The sequence below is a fragment of the Brassica napus genome, chromosome A9, assembly GCF_020379485.1.
Source record: "Brassica napus cultivar Da-Ae chromosome A9, Da-Ae, whole genome shotgun sequence".
NCBI classification, from domain to species: domain Eukaryota; kingdom Viridiplantae; phylum Streptophyta; class Magnoliopsida; order Brassicales; family Brassicaceae; genus Brassica; species Brassica napus.
This window is the reverse complement of record NC_063442.1, coordinates 44,187,072-44,213,327: the sequence shown is the minus strand read 5'-3', so window position 1 is coordinate 44,213,327 and position 26,256 is coordinate 44,187,072. Positions and strand designations below refer to the sequence as shown.

The 26,256-nt window shown below is 37.0% G+C and overlaps 8 protein-coding genes and 1 non-coding gene across 13 annotated transcripts; 5 read left to right on the top strand and 4 right to left on the bottom strand.

Annotated features, from left to right (window-relative positions):
- Positions 1–493: 493 nt before the first annotated feature.
- Positions 494–5,131, bottom strand: LOC106365404 (protein unc-13 homolog). Its single transcript, XM_013804836.3, has 6 exons — positions 4,396–5,131; positions 3,674–4,335; positions 2,747–2,960; positions 2,221–2,676; positions 1,960–2,146; positions 494–1,585 (listed from the first exon to the last, which is right to left on the bottom strand). The coding sequence occupies exons 1-6, from the start codon at positions 5,002–5,004 to the stop codon at positions 606–608; spliced, it is 3,108 nt and encodes a 1,035-aa protein (XP_013660290.2). The 5' UTR covers positions 5,005–5,131; the 3' UTR covers positions 494–605.
- A 662-nt stretch (positions 5,132–5,793) lies between these two features.
- LOC125578888 lies at positions 5,794–5,912 on the bottom strand. The gene has a single exon (XR_007316966.1). It is a non-coding gene; the product is annotated as a U5 spliceosomal RNA (small nuclear RNA).
- A 150-nt stretch (positions 5,913–6,062) lies between these two features.
- LOC106402564 (60S ribosomal protein L23) lies at positions 6,063–7,355 on the top strand. The gene is made up of 3 exons (XM_013843331.3): positions 6,063–6,190; positions 6,272–6,556; positions 7,051–7,355. Exons 1-3 carry the CDS (start codon positions 6,178–6,180, stop codon positions 7,173–7,175), a joined length of 423 nt encoding a protein of 140 aa, XP_013698785.2. The 5' UTR covers positions 6,063–6,177; the 3' UTR covers positions 7,176–7,355.
- A 654-nt stretch (positions 7,356–8,009) lies between these two features.
- Positions 8,010–9,737, bottom strand: LOC106405336 (galactinol synthase 6). The gene is given in 5 exon segments (XM_013845896.3): positions 8,010–8,440; positions 8,443–8,506; positions 8,595–8,729; positions 8,814–9,137; positions 9,229–9,737. Coding segments are annotated over 5 exon segments (1,014 nt in total). The 5' UTR covers positions 9,562–9,737; the 3' UTR covers positions 8,010–8,282.
- Positions 9,738–14,336: 4,599 nt separating this feature from the next.
- Positions 14,337–16,821, top strand: LOC106359454. The gene is made up of 2 exons (XM_013799158.3): positions 14,337–15,314; positions 15,707–16,821. Exons 1-2 carry the CDS (start codon positions 14,482–14,484, stop codon positions 16,653–16,655), a joined length of 1,782 nt encoding a protein of 593 aa, XP_013654612.2. The 5' UTR covers positions 14,337–14,481; the 3' UTR covers positions 16,656–16,821.
- A 1,242-nt stretch (positions 16,822–18,063) lies between these two features.
- On the top strand, positions 18,064–19,515 carry LOC125578650 (auxin-responsive protein IAA12-like). Of its 4 annotated transcripts, none has more exons than XM_048741966.1 (6): positions 18,064–18,476; positions 18,571–18,842; positions 18,917–19,034; positions 19,121–19,182; positions 19,271–19,329; positions 19,373–19,515. In XM_048741966.1, the coding sequence occupies exons 1-5, from the start codon at positions 18,268–18,270 to the stop codon at positions 19,294–19,296; spliced, it is 687 nt and encodes a 228-aa protein (XP_048597923.1). In that variant the 5' UTR covers positions 18,064–18,267; the 3' UTR covers positions 19,297–19,329; positions 19,373–19,515. The 4 variants fall into 4 exon arrangements, with proteins under 4 accessions (XP_048597923.1, XP_048597921.1, XP_048597920.1 ...); XM_048741964.1 differs by having other exon boundaries at positions 18,065–18,476; positions 19,268–19,329; XM_048741963.1 differs by having other exon boundaries at positions 18,068–18,476; positions 19,268–19,515.
- Positions 19,516–19,729: 214 nt separating this feature from the next.
- On the top strand, positions 19,730–21,384 carry LOC106363862. Its single transcript, XM_013803536.2, has 3 exons — positions 19,730–20,127; positions 20,240–20,351; positions 20,427–21,384. The coding sequence occupies exons 1-3, from the start codon at positions 19,930–19,932 to the stop codon at positions 20,516–20,518; spliced, it is 402 nt and encodes a 133-aa protein (XP_013658990.1). The 5' UTR covers positions 19,730–19,929; the 3' UTR covers positions 20,519–21,384.
- A 648-nt stretch (positions 21,385–22,032) lies between these two features.
- On the top strand, positions 22,033–23,047 carry BNAANNG12230D (membrane protein PM19L). The gene is made up of 3 exons (XM_013809361.2): positions 22,033–22,256; positions 22,350–22,527; positions 22,652–23,047. Exons 1-3 carry the CDS (start codon positions 22,130–22,132, stop codon positions 22,896–22,898), a joined length of 552 nt encoding a protein of 183 aa, XP_013664815.1. The 5' UTR covers positions 22,033–22,129; the 3' UTR covers positions 22,899–23,047.
- On the bottom strand, positions 22,996–25,294 carry LOC106369238 (pentatricopeptide repeat-containing protein At4g21190). Of its 2 annotated transcripts, none has more exons than XM_013809358.3 (8): positions 25,103–25,294; positions 24,904–24,971; positions 24,643–24,744; positions 24,209–24,322; positions 23,969–24,112; positions 23,670–23,882; positions 23,381–23,573; positions 22,996–23,276 (listed from the first exon to the last, which is right to left on the bottom strand). In XM_013809358.3, the coding sequence occupies exons 1-8, from the start codon at positions 25,236–25,238 to the stop codon at positions 23,146–23,148; spliced, it is 1,101 nt and encodes a 366-aa protein (XP_013664812.1). In that variant the 5' UTR covers positions 25,239–25,294; the 3' UTR covers positions 22,996–23,145. The 2 variants fall into 2 exon arrangements, with proteins under 2 accessions (XP_013664812.1, XP_013664814.1); XM_013809360.3 differs by having other exon boundaries at positions 23,381–23,516.
- Positions 25,295–26,256: the final 962 nt, after the last annotated feature.

Below are 26,256 nucleotides of genomic sequence, written 5' to 3'. Positions count from 1 at the left end.
AAAGTTCAGAAGGCATATTAGAGCATCATTATCCCATCAATCATGAAAGGTTGCTTAATTTTTTTTTGTCTGAATAAAAAAAATAAAAAAAAATATCAATCGCGAGCCGTCAGATATTTATTTTGCATAAAGAAAAGATGTTGCTTGTGTTTTTAGTAGGGCCCAGACCATAAGCAACTTTTTTTAGAGGGATAAAGATATTTTTATAATATTCGATTGAGATAAATTATATTTATAATTAAGATATGTTTAACTATCGTATATATACATATATAATTTTATGTATTTATTAAGACACAAAACAATAATATAACTCCCTTATAATTTATTCTTTAATTCTACAAAGATCAAAGCTAGGAAATGCACTTCTGGATTTTCTTTATAAATTTTTGGCGATGTTAGAGAAGGACTAATAAACATTAACGATAGCATATTCAACTATAGAGATCAATAATCATAAACCTTTGGAACAAATTTTTTTTTTTCTATTTATCTGAGAAACTTATATTATACAAGGAAACGAGTATTTTATTGAAACGGCTCATTTAAACATAATCCTGAAACTCATACACACACGACGGATCACATCTTATATATGGAGACAATCATCTTCGTTTACCTAGCTGGAACGACTTCTTCAAAAACTGATTAGCAACACGATCATCTCTATAGCAAAGAACTCTCAAGATCGTGTTCGGATCCGACCTGTTCCATCTCCCAGTCGTGGGAGGCATAGGAAGCTTTTGTCCCGTCCCGACCAAACCCATCCCGCTTGACTCGCACGTCACGATGCTAAAATCTTCCATAAGCTGCTCCGTTGGTTGACTCATCAACTGTATAACTCCTTCCACCGTCTCCGCCTCCCTATCAACCACCTCTTCGGGGATCAACCCTTCGCCGCAAGTGCAATAAACCTTCTTCAAACTCTCGAAGTCCTCCTCGATAAGCTCGTGGTCGCTTCGATAGAAAACTCGTGAATGTCCTCCCGCTAGCAAAACCGTTAACACCACTTCGAAAGAAGCCTTCATGACCTCTCTCATTGCTAACGCTTGCGCTCGGTCCGCGAGAATCGCTGTCATTAACGTTAGGTTCTGTTTCAAGATCCGTAACGCGGGTTTGATCCTCGCGTTAGCGACGTCTCCCGTGTAGAGACTCTCGTAGAACACTGAGTACGAATCTAGGAAGATTAGCCTGTAAGCTGCAACCTCGGAGACATGCTGGCACGCGGTTTCGATCCCCGCTTGCGTGAAGTCGAAGTAAGAGGATGAGTTTGTCCTTTCGCGGTAGCGTTTACGCGCAGCGGGGAGGACTTTAGGGTTTAGAGAGAGGGCTTTGTTGAGGGAGTGAAGTTGAGTGCTTAGGAAGTGTAAAGTGTTGAGACGAATGTAGAGTCGTTGCGTCCCTCGGCTCGTGGAGGGGCGCGGGTGGTTGCCGTCGGCGATAACTGGTGCGCCGCCGCTGAGGTTGTTAAGATCTTCGCCGGAGGCAGTGCACGGTGTAGCTTTCTTCCAAAGCTTTACGAACTTTGAGTCTCTGTTGCATCTTGTGAGTGGAGGAAGTGTAGGAATGTAACTCTGTTTTGAACCTGACATGATAAAAGAAAACAAAACCATCAACTGTCGGATTTGTTTTACATTTTTGTTTTTTTTTAAATACGAGGAGGTTTAGGGCCGAGGCTCATAATCTATTTAGGGGGTGGGATGAAGAGAGAGGGAGAGAGAGTCCCTTATTTTTTTTTTTTTTTTTTTTTTTGGTCATTGGAGAGTAAAGGACAGCTCTTAATTAAGGGTTTTTCCTTTATCTTTCTTCTTCGGTTCCCACCCTCTTTTCTTAAAGGATGTCTTAAGGGACTCCCAATACAGATCTCCTTAGACCCGAAACCACAACAAGTAATATTAGTTTTGTCTCGGTGTCATTTGAACCGGGAATTTTTTAAAGAATTTTTGTTTCTTGACTTACCACAAGATGCAACAAAGGCTGTATATTCTTGGAATAGTTGTTCCAACCCTTCAGCAAGATCATGAACAAGATCCTCTGTAATACCAATAGGGATCTCAAAGAACTCATCGATGGCATCCTTAGCTAGCTTCATCAACTCTCCAGCAGATTGTGCATATGGTTCTGATTTAGATTTAGGGTTCCATGTCTATATAATGAAAGAAAAACAAATATTTAATAAGGTTACTTGAGTCGCAAGATAAAAGATTTAGAGAAACTTACCTCAGCTTCCTTTGCTCTACTCAAGCATTCATGAACTGCTTTCAACTTCTCTTCAGTCCATTGCTTTAATAGGCGTAGTATAATCGAGTCAACTTCATAAGGAACCATCTCTCTAACAAGCCCTTTGCCTCCATCATCACACTCCTCTGATTCTTCAACCACCATCTGTACAAGAACCTTCTCAAGCTTCCCGGCCGTTTGCAGAACTTCAACAGTCTCTTTAGTGATAGTGGACCGACCAGCTAAGTACTGCATCAAGATCGAACCGTAACACTGGTGTAGCGAAACAGAGGCAACACCAGCTGCAACTGAATACCATCTTTTAAGTATAGGGCTAAAACACTCTCGCTCACGCAGAGCAAGCTCCTCTGTCTCTTTAGCTAGCTCAAGTAACATCTTTGCTGCTTCTTGTCCTTCCTCTGTTACTGCAGTTTTGGTCTTCATGTTCTCTATTACCTGAAAACAAATATGATCTCAAGAAACCATATGAGAAAAAAAAACAGAAGTGACTTGTTGTACAAGTTACCTTTGAGAAAGAGTTTTTAATAGATGCTCTTATATAGTAATCTACTCGATCCCCTGAAGAATCCACCAGTTTCACGTCGCCTTTCTCTTGACTATTCCCTTGAGAGATCGTCACGTCTTCCCCTACAATCTTTGACGAAGACAATGCTAATGGTAGAAGATTCTCTATCAATCCAACGTTCCCTCTTTGAAAATAGTCATGATAGCTCAACAACCTATAATAAAAAATGTTCAAAAAATCATTAGATTTTGTAGAAGATTAACGAATATGCAAATTATCAGGGTCTAGGCGTTAGCGTTAACCAATTATTAATTGATTTTTAATATATTTTACATTTATATTAAGATAGAGAAAAAGACTAAAATAGCACTAAATCAAGTTTTTGTTCCCAAACTAGCATTCAAGGCCAAAAGTCACAAAAATAACACTTAAGGGGTGGGGTTTAGGGTTTAGAATTTAGTGTTTAGGGTTTTGATTTTAGGTTTTAGGGTTTAGAGTTGAGAAGTGAGGTTTTGGGGATAAGATTTCAAATTTTGAAAAATAAAAAAATTTAAATTTTTCAAAAGATAAAATGCTATTTTGGTCATTTTAGTTTTTGAGTGCTATTTTTGTGATATAAACTTAGAAAGGTGCTATTTTGGAGATTTGCCCTATTAGATATTTTGGTTTAAATTTAAATTTATTTTAATGAATTTTACAAATTAAAAATATAAATAAGCTAGAAGTTAGAAAATTTTGTGTATTTTATGGTACACTATTACTCAATCTAACAGATTTAAACTAATTTGGATTGATGTAAAATGATTTAAGGAACGTTTAAACCGACTTGAGTCGCATAAATCAGATTTTTAATAAATCATAAATCAAACATTCAGAATCTGATTTGTTCTTGTCTGGTCAAGTCCATTATAAGTTGAATGTAAATACCTTTTCTCAGTCCATCCTTGCATGGAAGCCAATGTTGAGGTCAAAAGCTTCACGTATAGAGCCTCACGATCAGACTTCTTGGCGTCATTAGCAACTTCAGCCAACATAGCATGAGAGGCACCAAGCAAGTCCGGCTCCATCTGAGAAGTCACAATGTACTGATGGAACAAAACCCAAGTGAAACACAAGTTGTGTACAGGCCGTGTGATTCCCAGCATCGACCATGTCTTCTTCATCAGTTCCAAGAGCTCATCTATCTCATCAAGGACCAACGTCTCATCACGAATATCAAAAATAGACTGCAAAAGCGCTACGTAAAGATGAACGTTAAGAGGGTATCCATCAGCCCAATGACACACGTCCTGGTTGGCGTTGCGACAGGCTAATGAAACCACAGCGTTACAAAGCGTGGACATTGTCTCTGAGGATTTTCCTGTGTCTATGGGTTTTGTCTCGCTTTGTCGGATGATTTCTCGAAGACGCATGGCGAAGTTGTTGGTTTTGTCAAGAGGGATTGATGGGTGAAGGAGAAGACCAGCTTCAAGGACTTTAAGCTGACGTCTTTGCCATATCTGATACTCATGTACATCACCAAACTCTGATGTCTTCACGTGGCGGAGAAGCTCTAAAGGAAGGATTATTGTCTCTGCTCCCCTACCAGTCTATAAAAAAAACACATTTAGTTTATTGAATTAATCAAGAAACAGAACAGAGGAGCTTACTTGGCCAACAAGCGTCCTCGTTAGGGTTTTCCTGAGCCGAGTGTCGCCTTGTTCAGTTACCCTCATTTGCTGCCTCATGATTTCCGCAGAGGTTAACGGTCGTCTAGGCCGAGAAGGCGGGACGGTCAAGAACCCAGCACCTTGGCTAATGTGTAAGGAAGAACCACCACCACCACCTCCTATGCTTCCATTACCAGGGGAGGAAGGAGCTGACTTGGCTCCCAAGGCTGTTCCTATTGTTGTCGACATTCGCCTAGAAGGAGATCTTTTAAGCATTTTCAACCCTAAGGCTCTTTTAACTCGGCTTGTTGGTGTTGTCACCACTTCTTTCCTCCCTAAAGATCCGAATCCAGACCCGGATCCTCCTCCTCCTGCTCCATCTCCTTGATTGTCACCACCATTGTGCTTGGAGTAGAACGTGAGAGCAGTTCTTCCTCCAAACCCTGGTGACGATCTACACGCAGCGAAAAAGATCTCGTACGCGGTCTCGCGAATCTCATCCCGATCAAGCCCGTCAAGCTTCCCGAACGGCCAGAGAAGATCAGTGTCGGGACAAACAACAGAGTTGGCCATGTCGGAAAAGGACTCCCTCCGGGAATGATGAACCATCGCGGAGGGGAAGCAGGTGGGCAAAAAGAGAAGATCAGAGGGATTCAGGTCTATCAAAATCAAGAGAAAGTGAGGAGAGAGACGGAGTTCTTGGTTTTTAATAAGGGAAACGAAATGAGAGACAGAGAGAAAATGAAGAGGTGGAGACAACTTGGAAAAAGCTAAACGACATCATGTTTCTCTGTCCTAAAGGAAGAAGAGAGGATGTGAGAAAAGTTAGGAGAGGTACTCATGATTTAACTATAATTAGCATATCTCCTATTCCAAGTAACTTTTATCAAAGCCAACTTCTTTTTTTTTTCATATAACATGGCTTTGCTAACAACAGAATCCAGCATAAAACATCAACTGCATTTTAGTTAGATGCTTGTTTCTCAACATACCTTTTCACCTTGCTGTTGTTGACTTGTCAGGAAATATAAGATAAGATTTTAGTCGTTACTCAGTATCAATGTTGTCTGAAGCAGTTTCCTCTTCCAGTTTTGAGTAGAGAAAACACAAGACCTCTTCACTTTGAGAAAGAATCTCATGATCTTGAAAAATTTGAGCACATAGTATAACATGAAGAAGGAAGAATCAAGAAGTATGCTTTATCAAAAAAAAAAGAATCAAGAAGTATAGACAAGTGTTCTCATTTTTCATATAAATACATTGTTTCCTAACTAAAAATAGTGCAGATGCAAGAGCTTTTACCCTCCTACATGACCACTATGATCTATAGAAATGATGAACAGAACAAGCCAAAGAGCATAGCTAATAACCGTAAACACTTGGACTGGTAGTTGATGGGTTCCACAGTTAAGTGGAAACCCTCCAAAAATAGGCGTATGCCACTTAAGCGTGGAGAGCACACGGTATTCTTTAGTAAAAGGCGAAAGAATAGTTCGCTTTGTGCTCACCACATGGCTGCGTGATCTTCAAACAAATCAACCAGACCGTTATTTATAATACAACGTCTACTGATAATCACTCCCTCTTTCCCGATGTGGGACTGAGAAACAAATAACCAAAAGTCTACTGTATTGAAAAACCTTCCTGGGCTTTAATGGGCCTTAGATATATTTTAAAGAGTTGGGCTTTTAAATACACAAGTGATCGTCTTCTTCCATTTAAGCTGAGCTCAGTGAAAAACCCTAATATTCGTCCGTCAGATCTCTGCTCAAGCCGTCAACAATGTCGAAGCGAGGTTCGTTCTCATCTTCTTCCTCGAATTAGATATTTCTCTGCTTATACATTGCTTTAATGGAGTTTTTGCCGATTTGATCAGGACGTGGAGGAACGTCGGGTAACAAGTTCAGAATGTCCCTTGGTCTCCCCGTGGCGGCCACCGTGAACTGCGCCGACAACACCGGTGCCAAGAACCTTTACATCATTTCGGTGAAAGGAATCAAAGGTCGTCTTAACCGATTACCTTCTGCTTGCGTCGGCGACATGGTGATGGCCACCGTCAAGAAGGGAAAGCCTGATCTCCGTAAGAAGGTTATGCCAGCTGTCATCGTTAGGCAGAGGAAGCCGTGGCGCCGAAAGGATGGTGTCTTCATGTACTTCGAAGGTAATAATAATAATATACTTTGATTTGCTTGAGTTTGTGACTTAAGTGTTCTGTCTTTATTGATAGCTAGTTTTGTTTTGTAATGTCTTGATTGATTTTTCCAAACTGGTGTCATATTCACCGACACATTTTAAGAGGGTGTAATATGCAAAACAGTTCTGGTAAACTTTAAAATGTGTTCCATCGTTACAGATGCTATGATGCTTTAAATGCTTGTATCTGCTCCATTTGAACTCGAAATTTATTTTCTTTAGGCAAATTTATTAGTGATATTTTATGACTTAAGTCGAGTATCCACCGACACGTTTAGAGGGTGTTGATACGGTTACAAGTCTGGGAAATTTAATCTGTGTCCTTTGTTACAGATGCTTTATTTTTGCTTGAACGCTTGCTTCTGCTCCATATGGACTCTACATATCTAAACTTGATTTTTTTTTTTGTTTCTTTGTATGTAAATAAATACTAATTTGTTGGCTTGTTTGTTCATTGGACAGATAATGCTGGAGTCATCGTCAACCCCAAGGGAGAAATGAAGGGTTCTGCAATCACTGGTCCTATTGGTAAAGAGTGCGCTGATCTCTGGCCGAGGATTGCTAGTGCTGCCAATGCCATTGTCTAATGATCAGAGCAAGAAGTCTTTTGCTGGCGTTTGATTATCATTCTGAATCTTGTTTGAGTTATAATTATATCAAAAACAAAATTTGAGGATTTTGGTAGAACGTGTTTTGACATTATGGCGTAATGTTCGACATTTAAATATTTTTGGTTATTTAGTCATTTGGAATCTTGTTTACAGTTACATCTTGATTTGAGATATACTTAATTTGTAAAAACTAAAAAGGAAACAGTTCCTTTCTTGTTTTGTTTCTTACGTGCAACCCAAGGAGCTGCGGATGATGTTGATGCTTGTAAACCTCATAGGCATTCTAGTTGGTGTTGGTTATTCAGCCATCAACACAAAAAGTTATTTCTAGATCACCTCCCTACAAACTCCACGGTCAGTTTTGCGACCATCATCGTTGTGCAAACTACCCCTCATTAGCATGCCAGATACATGCTAGTTTCTGGTTATTTAGACATTTGGAATCTTGTTTATAGTTACATCTTGATTTAAATCTTGTTCATTATTGGGCAATCAACTTGAAACCTACACAAGGTGATACACTTGCACACGTCTAAATAATGCCCAAAAGCATAAAGATGCAACAAATTAAGTAGCAGAAGAAAGAGTTGCCTACTAAATTGATTTGTCCAGCTGAAAACTCAATGAAAGGAAACTTGGCTATAAAAGAAGAACCAGTCCTAGAAATGACCAACGCAATTGACAACACTGGACTTGAAGAGGCTAGAGACTATTGATAATATTCATAACTATACTAAAAATCATCTTAGCTTTTCGAACAAATATAAATTAAATTGTTTTGCAAAAGAATGAACGAATAGTTCTAGAGAATGAAAGCCAAAAGAAAGTTTTTATTATTGATTAATGATAAAACAAAAGAGATACAAAGGCATGCATGGTTGATCAAGGTCGGCATTGACACAAAACGCAAACCAAAACACAAGACCAACCACCTCTAATCTCACAAACATAAAGCTCAAACGAGGTCGCTATATATATAATTATGATAAAATTATATATATAGCTAAACCTTTCTTAAAACCAAAAACAGAAACAGAAAAAAGGTTGCATAGTAATATAGTATAGCTTGGACTAAAAGATTGGCTATGCTGCTGAGGGGGCAAGGCTCGTGAGAACATCACCATCATCAGACTCCTTGGTAGCTAAGACTGCAGTAGTGATCGGATTCAACTTAGACTCAGTTTCCATAAAGTTCTTGTAGTCCAAACTTGGATCTTCATAAATCTCCCACCATTTCTTCCCAGCATTCTTATGTCTTCACGCTCCATGTGCTCTTCGGTTTCATCATATTTCCATGGCTTTGAGCCCTATAAAATTGATTCAGACCTGAGTCTTTTATATATCTAAAAATAAGACAAGAAAAAGATTATGGAATTAAAACAAATTAAAACGTACATTTGCACAGTAATGGACCACGCGGATTTGGTTAAGGTCAACATGTTCCGGGTGACGCCATAACATAGCCAATACAAGGTTGTAGGTGGAAGGAATTGGCTTGTAGGTGTCTCTGAAATAGATATTCAGAAAATCCTACAAAAGATAAACAATAATATTAACATAAAATAATGAAACCTCAAATCAAATAATGAAAAAAAAAGAAAGATAAAACCAAACCTGTTCAGCAAAATACGTTGGAGTAGTGATCTGAACAACACGAAGGAGATCCTCGTACACGACAAGATTTGGCTCAAACAGTAACATACCAGCGTTGAAATAGGCAGGCGGCGGAGAACCGAGAGTTTCCACCGGCCATGTCACCTTTTCAGGTGATTGTTGGCAGTAACCGATCTTGTACTGAGTAGTATTGCACCATGATATTTCGCAAAAGCAATCTTTAACCGCGTACAAGTAACCGGAAGGAGTGTCGAAAAGATGATCGATGTTACCAAACACTTGAATATCTCCATCCAAATACATCACCTTCTCATATTCCACAAACTGCATTATATATAAGTACGTTGTTAGATATGCTATTTTCAACATGTAAATAAAGACAAAAAATGATATGTTCATATATTATTTTTCTTACCTCCCAAATACGAAGTTTGGAATAGTTGAGAACAAAATAAGCCATGGAATAACCGGTTTTGTTCTCTGGAGGAACGACCGGTACAATCTCACGGATTATGCATCCTTGAGCCACCAAAATTTGACGGTGTTCCTCAGGCACATCCGGGAGACAGGCCACCACAAGAGGATAAGCTGACTTCACCTTACGAAGTCCTTTGGCTAGACCGACCACACCCATCCAGTAGTCTTTGTTGCCAGCGAGGAAAGTGACGTAAGCTCTTTTGCCAACATTGGCATTCATTGTCACGTCAGCTTTGATCTTCTTTTCGAGAGTCATGTTACCAGTAGCCATCTCAAACGATTAAAAAGAACTTTTAGAAATTTAAGAGGTCGTTTAAGTGTGAGGAAGATAGGAAGAAGTCATCTTATTATATAGCAAGAGAGATATGGGAATTAAATGAGAGATTAATTACGGATTCAATATCCTTTCAATAATTAATACCTACGTATTTATAGAAATGATGATATTTGATTATTGATTTTTTAGAAAGGATCGTGCAAGACTTTGTAGCATTCCATATCTTAAATAATTTTTAATTATGCATACAGAATATGAAACCTCCAAGTATGGAAACGTAGATAAAATACTCCAAGATTTTCCAAATTTAATTTCCCTATTTATGGAAATCTGATTGTTTCAAAATATTGAAGCCTCCAACTATGGATATATGATTGTTACATGGAAACGGAAGCGGATACGTGGAAGCGGAAGCGTAAGGAAGCGCAGAAGCGAGATTTTTTAAAATATTAGGAAGCGGGTACGTGTTGGAAGCGTATATCCATATATAAATATATTTATATATTTATATATTTATATATTTATATATTTATATATATATGTAAAATTTTAAAAAAATTAGGACTAAAACTTATATGATTTAAATTTGAAATAAAACATTTATTCATTTATAATAATTTTGAAATGATTTTATATTAAAACTGTAAAAATACATATAAATTATGTTTACAGAAAATATTATATTAATTATTTTTAATACTTCATAAATAATTGACACAATATGTTTCAATATGTGCTATATCTTTAATAAAAAATCTCAATGCATAAAGATAATTTATAGTATTATTTTTGATATTTGTATATTTATAACTCAATATTCATTACTATTAATTTTTTTTATTTTATATAGATGAAAACTATGGTTTTATATTTTATTGATATACATTGTATTTTTTTTTTAAACGGAAGCGTGATTCCAAAACGGAATCATAAGCTTCCAACAGGTTTTTAAATAGAATATTTTAGAAACGTTTTGGAAGCGAGATTCCGCAAGCTTCCACGAGGTTCCGATTCTGATTCCGGTTCCGAAGCGGGAAGCGGACGTCCGATGAAGCTTCCGTGCAACGTAGGATATATCAATAATATACTCCACGATTTCATAAATTTAATTACTGTAATTATAGAAATTGGGTGGTTTCAAATATTGAAGCCGCTAACTATGGAATATGGATATTACATTTGAAGCCGCTAACTATGGAATATGGATAAAATATGTAATATCTATATCCGTAATAAACGTTTTCATTCATCTTGATTTGGTCGCTATATATCCGTAATAAACGTTTTCATAAGAGATTAATTACATCGTTGGGAGATTAGGTTTATTCTGTCATTTCTGAAAATACCCAAGCTTGCTTTGCATCGTTGGGGCTATATGATCAATGATAGTATAAGTCTAGGGGCTATATGATCTATTTTTGGCCATTGTATACTTTTACATATATATAGTCAAGCAATCTTTACTCGTTTTAGTCATTACTTTCACACCAATTATTATTCTTACTAGGATTCAACCCGCCCTTCGGGCGGGAAAGCAACAAACAAAATAATATAAATAAACCTTAAATATTTATTTTATTCTCAAGAAAAATAAAAATAACTTTTTTTTATTTTTACCATAATTTTTACTATTTGTTTTAGTATTATTTCTATACAAACCATTTTTACCATTAAAAATAAGAAAATATAATTATTTGACCATTTAAATATTTTTTATCTTGATTTTAGTAGTAAATATAATAAATTATTTTTAAACAGTAGTCGATTCTATAGAACACAGTAACATATATTATTTTCTCTTTTGTACGTTAGTTTAATGAATCTAGTGACACTATTTTTTTTTTTTAAATTGCTAATTTAAACTATGTAAAAATACCAGTTTGAAAAAAAAACTATGGAAAAATAGCAGACTCATTATTAATAAATTACTTTAAATTAGGTAATCAGCATGAAAACCTCATCATAGTAACTATTATTCATTAGTGCTCGGAAACAACCGTCTTTCGTCGTACATATGGATGCAGAACTACCACTTTGGTTTACAGAGTCAACATGAGTTTGTGAATGTTTACTGTAAAAAAAAAGTAACTATTATTCCTTATAAATATACACGTTTGTTTGAATCATAATTATGTTATTATATTTGAAAATCAAATAAAACTATTTAATAATTTGATAGGAAAATGTATTATTAATTTAGAAATTTTCAAAACTCTAATGAATTTCTACAAAAATTATGAAAATATATATTCAAAATAGTGTATAATTTTCTATTTCTTGTATTAATTCATAAGACTGTAGATGTTTAACTTAAAAATAATAAAATAAATTATTTAAATTACTTAAGTAACTAATTTATAGAAGATGCTAACATATATTCCAATATGTTTGGGTTATATGCTAATTGTGTAGAACTTATAACAGTTATAACATGAGAGAAAAACTTTATGACGTTTTACAAAATTGAAGTATGCATTTATCTGAAAGAGAAAATAATTACGATCTAATTGCTTTTTTTTATCATAGTTACTTAGTTTTGATGAAAATAATGGATTTTATCACAACGGATTAAAATTTATATTTTATTTTTATATTTTTATTCTTGGTTTTTAGTTATATGTAAGAGAATATATATATATATTTGTTTTTACGTGCATGAAGGAAATGGTGAAGGAGGAATAACCCAAATTAGACAATGATAGACGATATGATGATCATGCACATGAGTTTCGGGAATCGTCTCGTTAATTTAAACTATTTGTAGTGAGTGATTGATAGAAGTGGTCACAGATGAGCCGCTAAAGCAATACATTCTCTACACCAAAACTCAGGACTCGAGTGTTGGTATGTATTTTCTGAACAAACCTTGCAGCCTCTAGAGCTTCGGAGATTGTCATGTGACGGTAATAAGAGGATAAAATTTTGTTGTAGCGGCTTCATGCACCTTTCTGCACCCTCATGTACAGTCCTCATAGTCCCGTGGACAGTCCACTATCTCTGATAGGCTTTGCAGTAATGGCGAGGCTGGTTTATGTTGTTGTAATAACAGAACTTAGTGTCCATGCTCTTGCATCTTGGACACGGCAGAGTTTTGGACCCTTCCGGGTTTTACAGTCTGTCGTCTGTTGATTGTTCTCGTCAGTCTCTCTGATCCGTTAATGTCACCTCTTCTTTGTCTCCTACTTCTGTCTCTGATCACTCTGGAGTTACTTGCTCTGTAGATACCTGGGAGAGGGGTAATAAAAACATTACTTTAAGAACACTTGCAATGAGTCTATAATGATTTCAACAGCAAACAAAAGAAGATATGGTTGCTCAACTATGTTCAACAGGAAGCTAAAAGAGAAACAAAGGTTTTGTAGAAACAATCTAAGAGAACATAATCAAAAAGACACAATACACGAACAAACATAGAAATAAAACAAAAGAAGTGCCCAGACTTTCAAATCTAACGCTGACCAATAGGGTATGTCATTTCAAAAGGCAATAGCAGATCAAAATTTTAGTTTCTTAAGCCCACACAACATAATGTTCTTAAGGAACTGGAACAAATATTAGAGAAAAAACATAATAAAATTAAATTATATCATTGAGGGGACATGAAAAGTTCTTAAGGAACTGGAACAAATATTAGAGAAAAAACATAATAAAATTAAATTATATCATTGAGGGGACATGAAAACTCCACCTTTTGACTCGTCTCAGCTTTTCTTCTGCGACATTACGTGCTTTCCATAAACCCATGAAACGTGGCACCACCATCTGAGGACTACTGTCAAATTTTCAAATCGTAAAGAAATATATGGGATAACACCACCGTTGCAAATTGTGTGTAGTAAAGAAGGAATATGATTGAATCTCGTGAAGCAGAGAGATTTCTAGAGGTTCTCATCTCTCCTATTTATAGTCTCAGGAATTAGAGATTTTTGATGGAAGTTGAGAAATGGGTTATTAAAGTCGACATAGTGGGAGAGCTGGACAGAGAGGTAGGTAATGGAGAGACGTTGTCAAGTGGCTTCAATGAGGAACGATAGCGTTACACATGGGTTCTGAGATCGATGGTGGAATATAGGACACTAAGAAGACTACGCTCGAAGAAAGAGAAGGTGTTTGACGTGGCAGAAAACATGACGTCGGCGTAAAGAATACTCACACAAACATAAGTATGACATGTCACTTTAATTGGTCAGGAATATTTCATCTGATGTGGCACCCCTTAGAAGCTCTAAAAATAGCTTCTTTTATATAGTAGGATTTGAGCCATGCAATAAAAAAACACGTAAACATCGGTGCATTCATCACTTAGAGCAGGATTATCGGTAAACCTGTTTTTGGGTTTCTTAATTTTGTTTTTGTTTTTTCTGATTAAAAAAAAATTAAAAAAGTAACCAATTGCGAGTTGCCACGTGTATGCGGGACCCACAAACAATATAAGAAACATGCAAAAATCGATCACTCTTTCACAACTTTTGTTATCGGTTTTTTCCAAAATGGTGGGACCCGCGCACTACTTTTCCTCCTAAAACCACCTTAGAAACCTGCGATAATGCTGGTCTTATGCCAACTTGGTTCTTACGAGTTGTCTCCTAAAATAAGCAAACGTCTAAAGACACAAAACACTTCTCCTAATAGATGCATTCGTTGTCTTTCTCACAAATACAAATCTAAAATTAAACAAAAAGCCAATGGCCATTAATTACCTTTCTCCCTAATCTTTCGGATATTACAAACATTGGCCAAACAATTAATCTACCTCTTCTTCATTCATCATCCAAATTCTCAGAATCAAGAATTGCGAGAGAGAAACATCTAATTGTTCCTCTCGCAATTCTCCTCCTCTTTCACATCTCTTCCCAAAAAAAAATGCTTCCAAAAAAACATTGATCATTTGAAAACACAAACTCTTTGATCACAATGTCGATGATGTTTCCATCGTTTCAGCTCCTAGAGCTGAACATAATCTCAGCTCAAGACTTAGCTCCTGTCGCCCGCAAGATGAAGACATACGCCGTGGCATGGGTTCATTCCGAACGTAAACTCACCACACGCGTTGACTACAACGGCGGAGCAAACCCAACGTGGAACGACAAATTCGTATTCAGAGTCAACGAAGAGTTTCTCTACGCCGACACATCCGCCGTCGTCATTGAAATCTACGCCTTGCATTGGTTCAGAGACGTCCACGTAGGCACGGTCCGTGTACTCATCAGCAACCTCATCCCGCCTAGCCGTCGTCCAGGATACCGAACCAGCAACAACGAGTACCGTCGCACGCCACCTCCGGGGATGAGATTCGTAGCCCTTCAAGTTCGTCGTACCTCAGGCCGTCCTCAAGGGATATTGAATATCGGTGTTGGCGTGCTTGATGGTTCCATGAGAAGCATGCCGCTCTACACGCATATGGACTCGTCGGCCGTGGGGTATAGAGACTTGCTTGGTGAAGAGGATCGTCATCTACAGCATTTGCATCTGAACAGCAACAAAGGGAGCTCTAAGAATCCACAATCTCCGTCTACGTCGAGGCAGTTTCAGTCTGTTGTCTCGAGACCGGAGCTTCGTCGTACGAAGAGTGATACGAGCTCTATGGTTGTTTCTGATCTTTTGAGCAGAGCTGAGAGAAGCCGTTTGGCTACCAGAAAGCCAGCGAGTGCAGTTGGAAGCAGTGAATCTGAAGCTGTACCAACCACGACTGACTCTGAAGACGCTTACACACCTCCAAGCAACACACATAACGTTCCGAGGCAGAGGTACGACTTTATCTAACGACGAATTTAGGCCAAGCCCAATGGAATATTGGCATTGATCCCCAAATTTTTTTTTGACATTTTTACATAAGTTTAGAACAACCCAAATGAGGTTTTCTCTACATGGGTTCTCTAAAAATACATATATATTATGTATATAATAAATATTGTTATTTAATTATGAGTATTTAAAATTTACGGAAAATATAACCGAAAGGATGTTGGTTTCCAATAAAGTTTAGATACTCATATAGAAATAATATTATTTATATATACATAAATATATATGGATTTTTAGAAATCTGCCTAGAGAAATTCTTCATTGGGGTCCGCAAAATATGAAATTTTATTTTTTACAAAGGTTTTAATAAATGTTTATGGCCCCAAATTTTCAGATTTGGCCATGACTCTATCGAGTCGGATCTCACAGAACCATCAACAAGGGTGAAACCAAACGTGCATGTGGCGACTCAAGAACCTCCACCTTACGGTTCCTATCATCAGTCACGTAAAACACCAAGAAAGACACCAATGCACGAGAAACAAAGACCGGTTAAAGACTATAACCGAGGAAGAGCTTCACCCTACTTATCAAGACACGGAACACCATTGAGATCAAACATCGTATCATCAACACCCATGCAACCTAACGGTATTAGATCAACTCCAATGAGATCAAACATCGTCGGCATGTCACCAACAATGCGTCCCAACATGGTCGAACTAACTCCCATGCAGACTCCGAGACGGTCCAACATGTACGGAACAACTCCAAGGAGGTCAAACATCGTTGGCTCAACTCCGATACGCTCAAACTACAAGGCTACACCGATGAAGTCTCATCACGACTACGGTACACCGATGAGGTCATCGAACCTAGCCGGGAGGAGAATCTTAACCGACTCGGAGCTAGGTCCGTCTTCATCAGAAGTGGCAAAAAATAAATCTCACGAGACGGAAAGCTCGATACTCAGTGACTGGAGCGTTGACGACTCTAGCATCGAAGGAGCACGTTCGAAGCTCGAGATGTGGAGGACGGAGCTGCCACCGTTGTACGACATAGGGTCAAGCCAAGTGAGCAGTACTGATTACGACGGTTCGGTTGTTTATGCCGCCAATGGAGGAAGAAGTTCTAGACGGAAAACTCCAGCGGCGAAAAATGCTAACCGTCGTCATAGTTCTGAAGGTAACGGTCTTTTCTCGTGTTTCAGTAAGATTTGTGGCGTTGAATGCAGTTTCGTATGCGGCGGTGGTGGTGGTGATGCTGCTGATGAGTCGAAGAAAGGTGGGGGTGGGGGTCGCGTGCACCGCACATACTCTGCTGATGATTTGAGCTCTTTATGATTTTTTATTGTGTTCAATTTTTTTTTGGACCGAATGATATTATTATTAATTTTCTTTTGGGGTGGAGAAGGTGAAAAAGCGCGGGAGTGAATTATGCAACAGTGTTTCTTGTAAAAGAAATGTTAATAAGAAATGTTAATCTTATCACTGTTGATTGATTGTTTCTCATTATGCTATCCTTGTTTTACATTTAAAAGAAAAATAATTGCTTGCAAAATAGGGGAAATTGTGATAGTATCAGAGTAAAATTTTAAACACAAGTTACAAAAAAAAAAATTATACACAAATGAATGAAACATAAAACTACACCGCAAAATTGTTTTTTTTATACCAAAAATGATAACTATATAATATTAGACTAATTTCATATAATTTATTAGGTTAATTATTTTCAAAATAGAACAAAACCTGAAATTATGATTTAAACAGTTTTAGAACTAGAAAAAATACCACTAAGTTAATATATGTATTTTATCAGTAGTTACATTTTCTATTTTTTTTTAGTTTGTAAAACTATTTATTTGATTTATTTTCAAAAATATTAAAAGACATTAGAGACAAGAAATATACAAAATAGGAATTAGCCTAATAAAATATAATTATTTTTATTTTGGCCCAAAAAACAATTTTTCCATACTACTTTTATCACCATTCATAATTTCATATACTGAATTTATTGAATATTGGGATCCCAGCATATTCATATGTAAGTTATAATTTAGTTATCTATTATTGATGAGAGCGCTAAATATGTTGGTAACTATGTCAAGAGTTTTTTTTGTAATTAATCAGACCTTTTTGGTAATTAACAAAGACCAAAGTCTCTTGGCTAAAAATTAGAGAGGTGGACCAAATCTTTGAAAAATATAAGATAAAAATCAAGCCAAAACTAAACATATTTGGTCACATATGATACAACCATTTAGCCCAGTAGTGATTTTAGTTTCCATCAGATCCATCAATGTACTCCCTTGATAATGATTTTGATTAAAAGTATAATTTCCACAAACCAATGGCCCCTGCTAAAGTTTTCAAAGGATCATCAAACATCATGATGAAAATATCTAATCACCACGATTTTCTAATAATGATGTTTAAAAGAATGACTTATCATCCGAAAGCATTACAATATAGCCTTTATTACACCAAAACAAATACAAGTGGGAACAAATACAAAAACTATGTAACAAAAAGCAAAACGTTAGCCAATATTATAACAATTTGTTATGCACACAACTGTAAACAAGGTTCTTGGGACTCTCTTCCTCTAGCCCTGCTTGAACCAACAGGTTTGATGATGTCGGGGAAAACTAATATTTAAACAAAAGACAAGACTAGTGTTCAAAAAAAAAAAAAAAAAAGACAAGACTTTGGTTAGAAAATTAGCATTGTGGTATGGTCATTACAAGACAGATGGGGTCCCACTTCTCTCCTATACTCTGCTTTCATCATCTCTTGTCTCTCTCTCCCCCTCTCTCAAATAAGACTGAAGAAACCCTATATACCCACACTCTCTCTGCTTTTGTCTCCATATCGAGTGTGTGTCCTCAAAGCCTCTTCTCTTGGACGGTTCTTTTGAAAAGTCTCTCCCTTTCGAATTCCTTGACTGACAATGCGTGGTGGGTCAGAGCTGGAGCTCAGGAAGAGTAATCTTCCGGCTGAGAGCGACCTGGAGCTGGGGTTAGGACTCAGCCTCGGCGGTGGCGCGTGGAGAGAGCGTGGAAGGATTCTAACGGCTAAAGATTTTCCTTCTGTTGGGTCTAAACGAGCTGCTGCTGACTCTTCCTCCTCTCACCATGGAGCATCTCCTCCTCGTTCAAGGTTCTTCCTTTTTTAATCAATAAAGCTCACAACTTTATGTTTATTTCGATGTTGCATGATGTAAAGGAGTGAACTTTGTTGGTTTTGTTGTTAGCAGTCAGGTTGTGGGATGGCCACCAGTGGGGTCACACAGGATGAACAGTTTGGCTAACAAACAAGCTATGAAAGCTGAACAAGGAGAAGGAAAAGAAGAGGGCAAGAAGGAAGATGAGCCTAAAGATGTCTCAGTGAAGGTAGTTGAGGGTTCAGGGTTTGTGAAAGTGAATAAGGATGGAGTTGGTATTGGAAGGAAAGTGGATGTGAGAGCTCATTCGTCTTATGAGAATTTGGCTCTGACGCTTGAGGAAATGTTCTTTGGAAGGACAGGTCAGTAAGGCTTTATACTTCCTTTTAAACTATGGAGTTGTGAATGACATTTTATACTTTGACATGATCCTCAGGTACTGCTTCTGTGGAAAAGGTGAAAGCTTTGAGACTTTTAGACGGATCATCGGAGTTTGTACTCACTTATGAAGATAAAGAAGGTGATTGGATGCTTGTGGGTGATGTTCCATGGAGGTAATGAATCGAAAAAAATGGCTTGGTGTTAGAACTTATTAGTTTCAGTTAATATCTAAAGTCATTTCACACTTTTTTGTTATTAGAATGTTTATCACTTCGGTGAAAAGGCTTCGGATCATGGGAACCTCAGAAGCTAGTGGACTTGGTATGTTTTAAAGATTATCGTCTAGTTTCTTGATTTCTCTTCTCGACTAATATAAAAAGAACACATTGAAACATTGTTAATGCAGCAGCTCCAAGACATCAAGAACAGAAGTAGAGAGACAAAGAAACAGCCCTGTTTAGCTTCTCTTCAAAAGCTAGCATTGACATGGTTTTTTGGTTTGGCAAGTTGCTCAATAAGTATACATAAATGTTGAAGCTTAGATTTTGATATATTAATCCTGTTCGTGTCAGAGAGAATGGTTTTGATATGTATTTTCTTGCTCTCATAATGTAAATAGTTGAAGCTATCTAAATGTGATATGAGTTCTATTTTCTTGTGGTGGCTGTTCTTGATTCCTGAGGAATGAAACTCACTTTCCTTAAAATATGGTTCCATGTTTTTACTGTCTTTTGGTGTCCATGTTTCCAACGACTGAAGTCAAAAAGTTTTGAAAAGAAAACAAGAGTAAAATGTTTATGAACACAACAATTACCAACAAAAATGTTTAATTATGATTTTAATCTGATAGAATTGATCTAATCATATTCAAAGTATAATGTAGTTGAATTTGGAATCATGTTCACCTAATCAAAAATATTTAAATGCTAATGCGATGCACCATGTAAAATAAATAAATTGTTACTTAAGAAAAGAAAGAATTTAACTAAAGATTTATAGGGGACAAGAGAAAGAAAGTAAAGTCAAAAACAGAACCGTTCAAGTCTGTAGAAGAAGAAGATTCATGGTATGGATCATAATAATCATCATCAATGGCGTATGATGAGATTTTTCTTCAAGAACGCCACAATTGCTCTCACTGTCCTCAACCTTCCCATCTTTCATTTCCTCCTCCATACCTTTTTGATAAATGCAGCTCAGCTTCGGTACATCAAGGAAGCTGAAGAGATTAGGCTCGCTATGCAACCTCTAGATCTCATCAAAAGAGTAAGCTTACAACACTATACTACATTGGTTCACATTTTGTAGCATTTCAAAGCCAAAGACTTTTAGTTAGCAATGTGAAAAGATTCTGCGCATGTGCTATTTGAAATGATAGGTCAGAGAAATCGAACAGGAGGGAACTGGGGGACAAGAAACAGAGCAGCAGAAGCAGAACACAGCCGTTGATCTTTCTAAACGCCTCAAGGATTTTGCCTCCAGCTTGAAACGTATGAATGGTAACTACCACAATACTATCTTTTTGTTGGAGTTTTGATCTGTTACACAATGTTCTATATATATAGCATTGGAAGAATGGCGAAAGCGGAAAATGGAACGAGCAAGACAACGTGATCTTGAGAAAACCGGTGGTCTTTCATCATCCAAAACATCATAAAAAGACCATTAGTCCTCAAAAGATGAGAGATTATCATCATGGCTATAGAAAATTGTTTAACATTACAAGTCTCATAAGATATTCATGTTAGTGTCAGACAGAAAATGTTTGAAAGAAGTAGAAAGGAAAGGATCTGAAATGTTGTAATGTTTCCGACATTGAACTCTCACAAACTTATTTACACCAAACAATAATCAGTTAATGTTATATGAACACACCTGTGGTTGATCCAATAACCTTAATATGTAATGTCGGATGATGCTAAGGTTATCTATAGCAGGGCCGGGCCTGAATGCAGGCAGATCAAGCATTTGCTTGAGGGCCGGTAACTATATATTTTATTTTGGGGCCAATTTTCCAAATGATTAGGTAGCTTAGATGGTTCAAGGGATTGAAGTTCAACTCCAAACGTCAAGGGTTCGAATGTTTACTTCTGCAGTTTTATTTTATTTTAGCTAATACTATATTAAACCAAAATATATGAAAAACTAATCTTACCTATCAAAACAGAAATAGAGAAACAACAAAATGAAAATGAAATAGAGTGATGAAAACTAATAAAAAGGAAATAGAATAATGATCAGCATTAACTCATACAAATTCCTAAAGAAAACAGTTTTCAAAACCTAATCCGACTGTTTTCTAATGATTTTTTTAGCTCTCAGTTAACAAAGCAACAAAGTTTTTTGTTTCTCCGACATGGCTTTTCTGTTACATATTTTTAAACTGAAGTTCAACAGATTATATTGATTATTGACTATGTCACAAAAATGTTGATTAAACTATACAAGTTTTCAATTAAAATTATGTATTAAGCTTTTCAATATTACTCAATACTTATATTTTAAAAAATTAGGGGGCCAAAAAAAAATCTAGCTTCTAGTCAAAAAAATCTCAGGCACAGTCCTGATCTATAGGGTCATGCAAAACCGAATGAAATATTAGTCTTGAGCCTCTAATAATTTTTTTTAAAATAATATATGGACATATGCAAAAACAATAACATTTTAGATCTTTAAATTGGTAAAAAAGCTTTAATTAAACTTTTTAATAATCCCGTATGCTCTCTTAAATCTCAGGATTGGCCATGCTTGCCTAAATATGCATCTCCAGTTTATGAATTATGAACCATTGTGGCCAGTACTAATTATATAACTTTGATTGCAAGTTACTTTCCTTCTTTAGAAGCTTAGCAAAGGATAAAAAGCCACGTTGTAGATATATAGTCGATTACTTTTCCTCTTTATCATAAATAATTGCTGACAAATTATACTTACTTACCAATATATGGTAGCCTCCAACATTTAATATGATCAAAACATAAGGAGATAATATAAAGAAAGCACTTGAAGATTCGAGCTCAAGGACAACACTGGCCTATATCCAACACTTTGGAACAACCTCACGACACGTGCTCCACCACCTGTAACCAGCTTAACACTGAAGGTCCTCTGTGCATGACACGTGTTACTCGCCAAGAAACCGCCTAAGCTTTGAGTATAAAGCTATACTCGTTACAGTCGATGATCCACCGAACAAGTAAAGCTTTTGTTTGGATTTGGATAAGAGTGGCAAAGAAGTAAAACACAGACAGCTTCTAGAGATTCGAAAATGGCGACGGTGGGAAGAAACATAGCAGCACCATTACTGTTCTTGAATCTGATTATGTACCTCATCGTACTTGGTTTCGCAAGTTGGTGTATCAATAAATACATCAACGGCCAAACTAACCACCCAAGTAAACTATCCTCTACATCTCTCTGCTTAACATTTGATCATTTTGATAATTTAGTTGAAGTTGTTGCTAATTTATCGAACATTTTAATTATAGGTTTTGGAGGCAACGGAGCAACGCCATTCTTCCTGACTTTCTCGATCTTAGCAGCCGTTATAGGGGTAGCCTCGAAGCTGGCCGGAGGTAACCATATTAGGTTCTGGAGGAACGATAGTCTTGCAGCCGCAGGGTCTGCCTCTATCGTTGCATGGGCCGTCACTGCTCTTGCCATGGGGTAATTATATCATATATTGTTTGTATATTGTCATGCATACGAACAAGTTTTTTAAATTATTTTTTATATTTGAATGGTTCATATAATAGAAATTTATAATGTATTTTTTTTGGGGGGGAATAAGGTTGGCATGCAAGCAGATAAACATAGGAGGATGGAGAGGGTGGAGATTGAGGATGATCGAAGCCTTCATTATAATCCTGACGTTCACTCAACTGCTCTACCTCTTGTTGATTCACGCTGGTACATTCAGCAGCAAGTATGGTCCTGGATACAGAGACACTGACTACGCTACAGGTCAAGGTCATCATGTACCCGGTACTCATGCGGGCGAGCACAAGGCCGGCGTTGGAACGCACATGCCCGTTTAGAGTCTTCTTTGTGTTTGATGTTGATGTTAATTTACATAATAAATTATATGATATAATATGTTTTTTACTTTTTAAGTTTTTTTATTAAGTTATGTAATAGTATGAACCTTTGTGTTCTTTTGATATATGGATTTGTGTCTTATGTTTTCACTCTTAAAACTTCCAAATCAAGTGGAACAAACATCCTTAATCTTACATGGAACTGCACCGTACAAAATAACCAAACCTAGTCACTATGATAAACAACTTATGCTCCATGTTCGGGTCTGTTCTCAGTGATGGCTTCTGATTCTTGGTGATTATCCATATTTTCTTTGATCCCTTCTTGTAACTTAGCATCCACTGCGTCTTCTGCGGTTGCTTCAGGACTCGTCACTCCTGAAATTACAATTTAAACAGTAACAAATCATGGGGTTTTCACCAAGAATCTAAATGTTTTTATTAGAATATCAAATGGCTTTAGATGGTTACTCATCACTGACCTGGTTTCTTCTTCTTCCTTGAAGATCTTCTCGATTGTTCATCAGATGCTGCACCGAGAAAAAGACTGCTATACTTCTCCAAAACCCTTTCTTTCTCCTCGACCATTCCTAAAAGCTCGTAAGCATCCGCCACTATCTGCACAATATGTTTATCCGGAGGCTTACGGTCATACCTCTCCAGATCTCTAAACAACTTCACATACCACACACACACAAACAAACACGAGTTTGATATCAAACACAGTGAAGGACATACAACTAAAACTGCAAAAAACATCTAAAGACATACCTTCACAAGTTCTTGTAGCATGTTGTTCCGGAAATAAATGCGGGTCATCTGTAAGCATAGCTGCCAAGGCACAGAATGAAGATCATGCCCGATTTTCTTACGCCAGATAGCGTGTGCCTCTTCTGCTCTACGATCCATATCTAACGCTCTTATTAACTGTCCGTATGTCCCCATCGTGGTCCCTTGTCCCTTGCTAAGTATCCACTTTATTACCTACAAGCCATTAAAACAGATGATATGTTCAATTTAACGGTTCATGAGTTTTCTAAATAAGAGAAAAGAAGGGGAGAGAGCATTACCTGAACCATACGATGCCATTGATGCTCCTTTTCAAGAATAGCGATGACTCTTTTGAGGGAAGCAATGGGGAAATTGCGTTCCCAAGCAACCCAAGCATCTAGTGCTCCATAAACCGCCTCTTTATTATCTTCTATATCAAGAAGCTGCATAGTCCACCAGCTCGTATTAAGGATGTTTTATACAGATATAAGCCAACGAATAAAACTATGACCATAAGAACATTACAAAGTTCTGCTTACAGTGTTCACAAGAAACTTTATTTTATCCTTCTTGGGTATGTTCTCTCCCATCTGCTGCTTCCTAGGCGTTTCAGCGTTTCCTTTCTTTGATGAATCCACAATACCTTGCCCATCCTACATCAACATGAAAAACAAGCCTCCCATATACACGATTAAATGAGAAATTGCTAACAAAAAGTACATGGATCAGAGAAATTATTGTGACCAACATCAGTTATGTGATTGACTATACTAATCTACCGAGAGATACATGCCGCTGAATGAGAATCTAAGCATTTCAGGGTCTTTAATATCATAATGCATGTGGTATAACTTAGACATATATCTAGTTCAATATGTATAAGATGTGTCTGAAAGAAATTACATAGCTTGAGCTCACACTAAGACTAAGGCAACAAAACACAAAGCCAAATCTCGAGTGTATACTAGTGTACCTCAGCTTCCAGAGAAGGTGCACGAGGCGCATGGGAATCAGCCACAAACTGATAGCTCATAGATTGGACCCTTGAGAAGGCAGGCTTGTTTGTTTGGCTGGCCTAAGAAACGTGCACACAGTAAGATGTATGTATACAAATATTCTCTTAAAAAATCTATGTTTTAACGTTTCATTACACAAAGCAACACCAACAGACAAATGTATTATGTTTCTGTGGTGTCTAATGCGGAAAAAAACATTTCAAAGATGAAAACTTTACCCCGAGAAGACGATGAGTAAACGTGCCAGCATTACCAATGGCTTTGTGAAGCTTACTTGCTTTCTCACCTACAACAATAAAAGATACCAAACTAAGATTCGAAATAGACAGCAACTTTGACCACTTAGACAAACCAGCTCAAAGTTCGAATTTTTAAAAAGAATGATGGTGAAAATTCAAAAACAGAGTGTGTACTAACCATTACGTCCTCCTCCTCCGGTGAAGAGACTTCGTGCGGCGGGAATAGTAGATAACGGCGTCGATAGGTTAACGGTTGCTCTAGTAACGGCGCGTTTGAGAGGTGTTTTAGGTATCAGAGAACTGAAACCCGCCATTGGAGACGGAGGAGAAGGAAGACGACGGAGTCACGGAGGCGTATTTGACGTTCTTATTCATAATATCAAAGCCCATTGGGCTACTAATTAGCCCATTAACGACTAAGACGCCAATAGCCCTTTTGCTTCTTTAGTTCTCTTTGGCCCGTAGAAATCGAGACTATATAATAAACCGGATCGGTTTAGTTGAGTTGAAAGGGTAATCTAGCAATCTCATAGTTTCACGAGCTCTTGAATATAAACACAACATCATCCCACTTGAAACCGATGCAAGAAAAGGACTTATGCCTACCACTGATTCGCCTCGGTGTTACATGTATATTAGTCCTGAGTTGTGGAAATCTCACAATAGGTTTTTTTGTTTTAGTAGTATATCCCAAAGAGCGTTTTGAAACTGAGAGACTGTTGGCTCACTATCATATTTTCAGGCCGTGTGACTTGTACGTCAAGAAACCTCTCAAGGCGGGAATTTATACTATGTAAACAAGTTTTCGTATAATATGTGAATTTGTTATGACACCAGAGACAGCCAAATAGGCCATGATAAGCTTTAATTTAGGCTTAAGCCACTTTTCGTTTCGTTTTACAAAAATCCCAATACTTTAGATAACTACTCACGAGTGCTTAACGATCAAGCCGATTTGTCTTTTGGTCCAAAGACGCTTATAAGATGCATGAACTGACTTTTAGAGAAATTATATAATTTTGGGGGTCAACTCATAGGGGTAAATTCTTAAAGGTATGACATCGAAGAATTTAAAATAAAGAAACGATGACAATGGACAACCACGTATAAACTATTTTTAGTAACTGACAGCTACTGAAGCAGAAACAACAATGACAATAATAATCGAGTCATAAAATTAAATATGTTAAAAATAAAATAAAGGGTGGTAAATTATGAATTGGGAGGCAAAATGCATGTGTGTGTGTTGTGAGATGAGTTGCTTTAAGTTAAGCATTTATTTAAGAAAAAGTATTGATAACATATTTTTTTATTTTTTTTTTATAATTTTTT